This window comes from Rhipicephalus microplus, chromosome 4 (genome assembly GCF_043290135.1).
Source record: "Rhipicephalus microplus isolate Deutch F79 chromosome 4, USDA_Rmic, whole genome shotgun sequence".
Taxonomy (NCBI): domain Eukaryota; kingdom Metazoa; phylum Arthropoda; class Arachnida; order Ixodida; family Ixodidae; genus Rhipicephalus; species Rhipicephalus microplus.
The window spans coordinates 78909312-78920131 of record NC_134703.1 but is presented as its reverse complement, the minus strand read 5'-3'; the positions used below and the strand labels follow the sequence as shown (position 1 = coordinate 78920131).

General features: G+C 42.0%; 1 protein-coding gene across 1 annotated transcript in view; it reads right to left on the bottom strand.

Moving 5' to 3' along the window:
* Positions 1 to 1603: 1603 nt before the first annotated feature.
* igl (IQ calmodulin-binding domain containing protein igloo) overlaps positions 1604 to 10820 on the bottom strand; it is a 241135-nt gene continuing 231918 nt past the window's right edge. Inside the window, exons 4-5 of the mRNA XM_037423174.2 lie at positions 9391 to 9502; positions 1604 to 4919 (exon numbers count right to left, since the gene is read on the bottom strand). Of these exons, the coding sequence (XP_037279071.2) occupies positions 9401 to 9502 (102 nt within the window). The 3' untranslated portion in view covers positions 1604 to 4919; positions 9391 to 9400. The remainder of the gene's footprint in view (positions 4920 to 9390; positions 9503 to 10820) is intronic.

Here is a 10820-nt window from a genome sequence, read left to right as displayed (position 1 = left end):
AAATAAAATGTGAGTTCATCTGTATAGCAAACGCAGAGTCCCTCGTTTGACAGTGATTTTTGTCTACGTTCTGAATAAAAGTGCTTAGTGAGCTCATTATATTTCTGACGCTGACCTTCATAAAAGAAACTTGTCTGAGTGCTTTGTAATGGGAGGGCCTTTAGAACGCCCCTTCGTTGCATTGCTCAATACACATCTGTTGACACCTGGCGCGATTCTACACTTGTGCCACGAAATATGTAATGCGTTAAGGAGACTTTTTCCAACACGTGACTTCATATAGTTTTTTTTGCTAAGCAATTTAAACAAATTTCGTGGCTCTGTAGTAGCACACCACAGAGCCACAGATACGCGTGCTAGCTACGCAGGCGGCCAGAGTTCAACCCTAACTCTGACGTGGGAGTATTTGTTATTTACTTCATTTGCATGTTTCTCGGTTTTTTTTTTTTGGTCACGGAGAGAATGATCATTTTCGCTCAGAACCAAAGACGTCAACACGGACATCTATATTTCTGTGAAACGAGTTATTTAATGCTACAGCGTAATTTTTTTTTCAAGACAACCTGCCTCAGCTGTAAAAAAAAAAAAAAGCGAGAAAGTCCAACAACAACAAAAAAGTAACCATGCCTGATTGTGTACGTCTCCACTCGGCTAGGAAGACTAGACAAACCCACAGTAGGTCACTTGCCACAATTTTCGCTAAAACTAAATCGCACAAACACGATTTTTTGTCTAAAACTGTGTCCGAATGGAATGCTCTGCCCTCCACCGTTTTTGATGGCAATGATTTTGGATGCGAACTGCAAACTCTGTGTCATGTTTCATGATTGTACTTGACATTTTCTCTGTTCCCATTTTTTCATAGCTTTTTATTTTTTTCTTTTTTGCTGTGGTTGCAATGTTTTGTTTTTTTATTATTTATTCTGCGATCAATGTACAACTCGTCCAGCATGGACCACGTGGTGGTCTGCGGTATTGCTAATACACAAATAAAAAATACTGATGTTTTTATTCACCATTAAAAAATATCTTCTTGTAGTCTCAGACTATTCACGTTTTAGCGCTATTGAACCATCTATTACAATGAATTCTTTCCCCACAATTTTTGGCTACTCGAGGTTAGATACTGAGGTGTAACGATATAGAGGTACGAAGCTACGGCACTTTTACTCTTTTAAGCACTTCACTGAATCATTTTTATACACAAAAACTGAGCAATATGTGAAAGCGGCGTGTGAGACAAGTGGAGCTAATTTCTAGGAATTGGTGCAAAAAAAGTTAAAAAAAAAAAACGTTCATCACTATAGATTTCTTTATTAAAATTTTTGCTGTTTTTATTGTGTGCCTAATACTAGGCGAGTGTGATGATGACTAATTTTTACACCGATTTTGTTGATTGTTCAAATGCGTAGTAAAATTGCGCCTTTATTGAATGTCTGTTTTTGGCAGTATCTGATGTAGGCGAATTCTCACCCAGCAATAAACACTGCTAACGTAATAATTTGTAGGCATAGAGGTAGGGAAAGAGAGAGAGAGAAAAGCAAAGAAAGGGACAGATGACGCATGTCCAGTTTGAACTGGAAAAAAATTCAAGTGCCATGAATGTTGGTAATAATACTTTTATTAGAGAATGAAGACATATCTTCTTTCTTTTATCATACTTAGCACATATATCATCTTCATTGTGGCCACACACATATTCGAACGTTCTACTCCCTGTAATACATCACCTCGGGCGTTGAGGTTTCCTTACGAACACTGGCCCAACGGGAATGTGAATGTGAGACATTCGAGAAATGAAATTAAAGCTACAGTGTCAAGGCAGAGCGAACGACTGCACTCCTACGAATGCTACAAACCGGCCAGTCAGTTAACAACGGCCGCCTGCCCAACTGAATCAGCCTGTGCACTCCCCTTTGATTTTCATCTTCAAACATAGCAGCCATGTTTTTTTAATATTATTTCAACAAGTGCACACAGGCTTCACAAGCAACACCAAAACATTCAGTAAGTCGCGAACTGCTTTCCAAGGGCAAAGGCAGTAAGGTTGGCGCGTAAGTACTCGTTCGCTAATAGCACTGTGATTGAATGCTTACATTGTATATGCTAGCGGAAGCGTTTCATCTCGGTGCATTTATGAAGCACATTACTTCTCCGATGGGAAAATGTTGGAATTGGAGGATAAAATATTCAGTATTTGATTAGATATATCTTTTAGCGGGATCATGTTAATTTTTTATGTCTGGTTGTTACTTTGCGGTATTGACCTGCGGGAAATGGAGCCGACATGATGAAACTGTTGCACTGCTGCACAGCGACACAGGCACGCAGCATTTTTATGTCTGTGAAATCCTACATAAAGCGGCTGTCTGCAGGTTTACAGTAACGGGAATTTCGCTAAATGGGGTAATTCAGCTTTACGAAAATTATCTTGTATCAGGCTGGTCGCATTATCGAAGTAGATCAGGTGCGATTTGAGCCTCAATTTCTTTTTATAATTGAACCGTGCATTTATCAATTTTTTTTTGGCTGCACAGGAATCGTAATATTGGTACTTGCACATGCTGAATAAGATTTGGGTATTCGAGATGGGGATGTAAGGGTGCATTCTCACAGGGGCATTCACAGAAGGCAGAATTGTTACGTTGCTGTTAGCGAATCGGACATGAATTATATGGGTCGTGATTTCTTAGGCTTTAAGGATTAATTCTATGCAACTTTAACAGTAATGCTCGCAGAATTCCGGAAACCAAGATTATATGTGCGGAATATCATTATTTGGTTTGTTCTAGCTCTGCTTTGGTTACAGTCTGGGACGTCTCTTGGCCGTGTTATCATCGTTAATTATTGGCAGATAATCCTACATTTGTCGGTCGCGTCCAAACAAGCAGTGCTGCCCTTGCTCTAAATGGACTTCTTGAATAGGAGCTACCCTTGAGTAAATGGTAGTGAACACGTCCGCGATCACCAGCTAGTCAGCTGAGAGTGATATGCTTATTTTACGTGGAGCTCGCTGGCGCAGTTCTTTTCATCCTACTTGTCACGTGATTACATGCACTGTTCTAGCATTTACTTTCGGCAGTTTGAGCTGCAAACGAGCTTTTATTTATTTTTATTTTTCATTTGAGCCGCAACAACAGGCAACCGCATTAAATATATCACATCAACCCCACTCTTGTTCAGCTCTGTGCAACGAAGGCAGAAGAGGGACCTCAATGATGTCATAACCGTGGAATGAAATAAATTCGCCTTGGACGCGCGGTGGATATCTTACGCACTGTACTCCTCGGAAGTTGCTTGCCAATTGCTTTTCTTATTGTAAACTCTAAGAGAAAAAAAATGGAGTATTCTGAGAGTAGTTCTGCTGCACAACAATAATCGTAATCTGACTTGCTCGCCATTCCTTTTTTTGAAAACCCAGCGCTGGCCACATTCCTGTCGGGAATTCTGTCACATTGAGAACGCGCGCGCCGTACGTGACCTCGAACTACCGTAACCGGGGCGATAGCGCGAGGAAAGTACTCGATGTATAAATGACGATTATATTGTTGTGCAGCAGAAACACTCCTTCGATTTCTCTTTAGAGTGTTGTGCTACATAGACGAGGGCTTGTTTAGATCACACCATGCAGTATAGAACAGTGTGGCAGGCATCTCTAGAGCTCCAACCACACGTTCGCGTTACAGTGACGCAGCGCCCTCTCCCTTAGTGTGGAAAGAGAGCGCGCGTAGCTTCGTGTAGCCACGCGCTCTCTATGTCTATCTGTAAGGAGAGGGAGCGGCGCTAGTCTACGCGTCACCGCTGTAACGCGTATGCGTGGATTTCCAACGAGTGAGTGCGTGACATGCCATCGTTCTGTGTAGAGAGAGGGCACGCAGTTTGCAGCTGCGCGCCCTGTTCCTCCGAGTCTACACGCCATACGCTGACGCGTTGTAAAGCGTACGTGTGGTTGGAGATCAACTGGCTTATTGTTTTTTTTTTTTCTTGAGCTTCGTTAGCGAAGCATTTCTTCGTTATAGCACGTTGAATATTTTGTGTGCACTTGTATGAACCGATCTTTCGCACGAAAAGTGTCTTGCGATCGGCAACCCTCTAGGTCCGCATGGTAGCTCATGAGCGCTCCGAATGGATTCTTCTGCTCCTCCACAATCTCAGACGACTGCGGCGAGCGGCCGGTTACGGTGGATTCCTTAGAACGCAGGGAGTGCGTCATTCGATGGCGCCAAAGAGTGGCACGCTTGTCAGCACACGAAAGACTCGACGAAAAAATTTTCGGGTAATATTGTGCATATGCACGGGCACGGAAATTGCGTCTCAAACACAGGTTCGAATACGGTATTGAGCTTCGAAGAGAGAGCGAGACGAGTAAAAGCAAACGCAGGGGGTCAACCAGACGCATGCCTCGATTGTTATCCTGCACTGGGGAAAAGGGAATGGGGGATAAAAACAGCATTTTAGAATTTCGCAAATGCGCCTGCTAGAGGCCAGGTTAACACGTGCTCATACAAAACACTTAGGTAACAACTGACTGTGGAGAAACGTGGCGCGGAAGTTCCACCTGTGCATTGAATCTAATTATACTTTCCCTAAGTGTTTACACGTGAGCAGGCCATGAACTGTGTATAATTTCTAGACATTGGCGTAACTACTTGTGTGAAATTAGAATGCGTTGGGGTTACCGAAGCACCGTCGGAAATTTGAGATACAAGGCAAGTGTTTTGGGGAATGTGGAATGGTGCAGTGCGATACGCAGACCAAAGTCGCCAGGAATCTTTCTTTTGGTGGCCAGCTTCTTTCACGTTGCCTCTGTTGCGTGCATCGGAGTTAGATGAAAGTCGAACATTGTAGATTCGCATGCTGTGTCATAAATAATTCATTCATGGGCAGGCTTTCTCGAAGTCTTCACGATGATCTTCAACCTAAAGTCGGGTGGATGGAGGCAATAAAAAAATAACATTAGGGCTCTCATGAGTGTCGCGAACTTTTTCATGACATATAGTGAAAAGCCTTTAAGACTAAGTGATCGGGCGCTTTGATATACTTCGGTACATAAACCACTTCATTGTCTGTGGAGGCCGCAGAATTAACACTTGCATTAAATTTTTTTATTATTTTTTATTTATGAGTATTACAATCCCCAGTTGGGACTTTGGCTGGGTGGGAAAATAAACAATACATGATCTGGTAAAACGAAATGTGTGGAACAAGTGGTAGGCGTAAACGGGTCACATAAATCGTATGACCCAAACCAAAATGTGACTTATGAACAAATGAAACGTGGAATACACATTTGAAGATACATATATACATGCATACAAAAACATATATAACCATTCTTAATGCAATTACGTGCATTTAAGAACTAAATATTGAGTGTAAGTAAATAAAATAACAATAGCAAAGTAAGTCATAATACATGCAAAGGCATTCAAGAACAATATGCGCACACGTAATAAGTCTGCATGTCAACATATAAACGAAATATAAATGAAAACCAGGTTCAAGAACAGAGACCAGAAGTAAAACTTGCCAACAAAGGCTGTAACACTTGCTTATTTGATAATAAATTCCAATCATTCACCGTTCTGGGGAAAAAAGAATATTTAAATGCATTATTTCGCGTTCAATGTGGTGTTATAGTGTTCTATCATGCCGTTGTCTTGTGATTTATTTAGAGGTGAGTGGCATGACGTAATCTGCGTCGAGCCTAACATGCCCCTATAATGTTTAATAAAGAAACTTCAAGCATGAAGGACTGTTTCTAGTGAATAGAGCTTGAAGCTGGGCTCTGGCTAAAGGGTCTGTTTCTGATGTATTGTCATAGCGATTATATATAAAGCGTACTACTCTTTTCCGAATCAATTCCAGTTTATGGATATTTGTTTTGGTGTATGGGTCCAAGGTAATTGCAGCTTAATCTAACCTGGGCAGAATAACGAATTTTTACGCAAGGAGACGTACAGTGGGGTGGATAGTTTCAGTGCCCCACGGAAAAAAAAGTTACGTTATGCGTGAGCTATGACTTGATTGATTTGTTTATTCCACCGAATGTCACTTGTTATTAACAGCCCTAAGTATTTTTACTCGGTTACCTCACTAAGGTGTTTGTTTTTGGAGCCGTAATAGTAAGTTAGGGGCGTTTTTTGCGAGTAATTTTCATTGATACTGTTTTTTTCAAGATTAAGACACATCTGCTAAATTTCACACCATGATATAATCTTCTCAAAAGCTTGATTTATGATTCGTTCAGAGACTTAAGGTATCTTTTGTTAAAGAAGAGTAATTTCTTTGGGGAGGCATTTTCCTGCATAATAACAGCGTCGCACTGCCAAGTCCAAACGAAACAGCAGAGTCAATCTCAATCACACCACACCGGGGTGGCTTGAAAAGTTTTTGCTTTGGCGAAAAATGGAAGCATACAAATATGGGTATACAGGCATATTTTAGAGGAGTACGATCAGCGTCAAATGAAACGTGAATGGCGGAATGAAACTTGAGTGGCAATAGGAATGATATAGTGTGCGCCGTCCAGTCATCATCGTAGACATGCGCAGTTCTGCCGAACCGGAGCGCTGTGCGCTTACCAATGTTGATGACTGGACGGCGCACATTATACCATTCCTGATGCTTGCTGCCGTTCACGTTTCATTTGACGTGAATAGTAGATGCAACATCGTGTGTATACAAATATCTGAAGAACTTGACGTTGGGATCGAGAGTTTCAATCGGTAGGCATATATTGCAACTTGACTCATCCGGCATTTGCTGGAGCAAACATGTTTCAGTCATACTTGATTTGCAATTATGTACAGACTGCGGACTATAATTATTAACACCATAGTCATAGTTTTTCCGCGTGTTGTACATAATTTGTTTATCCATCAAGGCATGGGATAGTTCAGTCCGGGCTGATGATGGTGACTGTACGATGCGGTGAAACGTGCTAATGGACTCATGTTTTTAAGAACTTACTCGTATTTAAATAGACCTGCAAAGTTGCATATTTAAAGCAGAATGATTGCTTCATTATCCAAAATACCTTTCCTGTGGCGTTCTTTTACTATTTTTCACAACAGTTACATTTGCTTTTTATTTTGTCTTCAAAATGTGGCTTATCGTAGAAACCCGCGATTCCAAGGTCGCTGGATCAGTGGAGGCGGGCTGGTGGAGGCCTGAGTACACTGAGTACACTGTACGATGTCAGTACACGTTAAAAAAATAACAGATGGTCGAAATTTCCGGAGCCCTCCACAGAATCTTCTATCGTAATCATGTCATGGTTTTAGGAGGTAAAGCATAAGATATTATCATACGTAGAAAAACTAAGTTTTAGGTGGCATATTTTCGATTACACTTCATGCTATTCCCGTCGAGAGCTTCTGCTTATCAAAGGCATTGTTTGAGAAATGCGATTTCAGAGTGCGTTGAGTACATATAGCGCGGGGCCAAGCAGAATTGGGAGTTCTCGTTCGAATTGAGTGAAGTTTCGGGTTTTCCGAGATTCAATTACGGCGGCTTGGCTCTGACTTACGAAATGACACCGCACAAGGAGTAACGGAGTTTCGCAATCGAATTATTGCAACCATCGTTCGCGATCTGCGGCTATCACTGCGCCGAGAAAACTTATCGATCAAAACTGAACCGGGATTGCGCGGAGCGAACCTCTTTGAGGTACTTGTTAAACAAACAAAAGAGAAAAAAATTTCATCTCTTACGCTCTTCACTTTCCGAAGATGAACGCTCCAGAATGCCAGATTAAAGTTCCAATATAGACGACTCTAATTTTCTCCTTACCCTCTAAGAATCTTTCTTTGGGGATCGTTATTTTTTTTTTCTGAGAGTCGTGTGACTCGCAAACTAGTTAAAGCGTCTCCTTAAAGGGAGTCATACACGTGGACAGTGGGGAGTCACCTAAAAGAGTAGCACTCTCGTTTTTTTTTTTTAAGTGCGCATCACTTAAGAAACCCGGGCTGGAATATGCTCTCATTGTACCACGTAGTTTGGCGTCACGTTGGCAAAATAGAGTGCAGCCTAGCGCGTGCTCGCCACGAGGGGAAGTTTTCTTCTTTTTGTTCTTCGGGAGCTTCGATTACGACATTACGTACTGAGCATTTTGTGGGTCCCGGATGTCGTATGTTGTCGTTCGCTAGGCGTAACAAACGCAAAAAGACGCAGAAAAATAGAAAGAAAAAGTAAGCAAGGTGGAAGTTGAAAAAAAAATAAGAGGAAAATATAGGAATAAAAATAGAAATAAACAGAAATAGACAGAAAAAAAAGACAGTAAAAACTGGAAAATACAGAAATACAGAGAGATGGAAAGAAAGAGAAAAACGGAAGTGAAAAAAAAAAAGATGGCTCACTTTCTTAAGGATTGGCACCACGAGTGCGAAGCTGCCTTAATATTTTTCTTGAAGCACTTCTCGCTTCCTTTTTCTCGAATTCGATCAACCATGTTTGCAGTGCACATGGGCTTACGGCGCGTGAACATAGTGCTGGTCAACAAAAAAAAGTTTGTTAACGAAGCAAAAATAAAAAAAGGACCTGAGCAAACAGGCGATCCGACCCTTATTGAGCCGCCGTTTATTGTGCCCCTTCTGTCCGGCGTAGCATGGTTAGAAATTCGCTGCCGTGCGTATTTTCTCCGGCCTTGCGGGTCGTGAAAATGCGCGAATGCCACAGGCAGCGTTGATGACGATGCGCGAGAAAGCCCCCACGTTCCTTGTTTCCGTATGCATTAATTGCAGACGTGACCCGTGACAAGTGTGGATCAGCCATGACCGAACATTGAACGTTGTGCTGAGAAGCACGACGGAAACGACGCAGGGTGAAAGAAGACGGCGCGAAAGAGAGGTGAGGTAATGATATTAATAACGGCTGCGGTTTCACCTCGCAAAAACAACAATGTGATTACGAAAGGCGCCGTAATGAAGGGCTCCGCCAATTTCGACAATCCAGTGTTCTCCAACGTGCATTTACATCGCATGGCACACGCGCCTCAACCGTTCCGCCTGCATGGGTCAGCTGTTGAGCACCCCGCCTCCCCCCACCTTCCCCATTCATAGGAAAGGCACCAGAGGCAGGCCTTTACGAGAAGCCCATCATGGCTTCATTTTAATTTGTAAACGCGTTGCAAAAAGTAATTTTTTTTCCGACACGGCCAATACGAGTAAGAATGAGGTTTTTTTTTTTTCAATAAGACCCCCCCCCCCTTTCGCCTCTTAATACGGAACCACGTGCACGCAAATCTGGCGCAGTTAACGTCTCAAGGATAGCACATCACATTTCTACGCATTTGAAAATTTCCCTTCAACGTAACCTAGGTAAATTTGATCTGTTTTATGAATGATGAGACGTAGCGTCGCAACAATTTGAACTGTGCTGCATGCTGACCTGTTTGTGGTCATTCTGGCTTAGCGCGCGTCTTGTAGCCGCGGAACGTGGCCTGTATCTTGACGGCTGCTTTCGCCAGGTCGGGGTCGTTTAGGTCCATGTCCTTAAGCTCCTGCGCGAAAAAAAAAATGCGGATTTATACGCGCTCACGTGGATGCAGGCATCACGCGTTCATAGTGCACGACCGTTGACGCAGCAAATGGAATTCGTTAGTACGGGCTTGGTAAGCGTCAATGAATATATGAAGGGCAGGGCGCTTCGATCGTGCGACTACTTTTCCTCCACAACTTTATCCTTCTCGTTCACAAGTGTAGTAGTCACTCATAAGATTTTGCGCCAATATTATTGATCCGTTAACGACTATACTCATGGCTTTCGAAATTAGCCAGCGGTGCGAATTTCGGAGGCTATGCTGTAGTCGTCGTAAATGCGTTTCTTGGCGCTAGATAGCCACACTTGCCCGTGTTGTGCCATTTGTGTCCTGGCGTTCATTTTACAGCAATCTTTCATTGTGTTGCAATTCAGTGAAATCGTTTTATAGTTATCCATTTTTGCGAAATTATTGAAATAAGTGAATCCCACTTCTTTGAAAGAATGATATCATTTCAATGAAAAAAAAAAAGCTCTACTATAATTGACAGAAAAGACATCTCTGGTAAATTAGATGCAACTTTCTTCTATTTGTTTTTGGTAGCAATAGGTTTAGTTTTTTTACACGTTCTGCGTTTTGTTCGGACACCCCGTGGAATAGCAAGTTACGTGCAAGTGGACCATGCCGAAGCTTTTCTTTACTTTTTTGTATTTTGCGTACACCAAAGCCACATAATTAGGATGCACGCCATGGTTGGGAATTCCGCATTAAATTTGACCAGTCATGCAGTTTTGAAAAGTGCACGTGATAGGTTTGTGCTTGATTTTCCTATGACCTCCGATTGCTTGTTTTTCCTACGGCCCTTCCACCGACCCCGATACGGGCCGACTCTCGAGTTTCATCAGCAGAACACTGTACAGCCATGTATAATTTAAATGATAACAAATATGGGCTAACTAAAACGTGTTATTCCGTATTTGTTTTCCCGAGCACGCGTAACTTCAGCGTATCGCTTTCCTGCCCATATTGAAGCCTTTAGTACCTCATCCGATGTATTATCATGAGTCATTACACGCCAACTGTCCCAACCTTGGCGCTCTACTATCTGCGATTTATTTTTAAAAATCGGAACTATCTAACTAAAGAAAGAAGTATTCCCTCAAAACATTTTTTTGTGAAACAGTTTTTCAGTACCGCAAGCTTCATGAATTTTTTTTCGGTAAGCTTGAAACCATTGCTCGTAAAACACGTTGCCGAAAAATCCATTCTTTTAATATTAGGTCAAGACAAAATTTTACCTTTGGAACAATGATAGGCATTTCACTTAAAATAAGTTTTA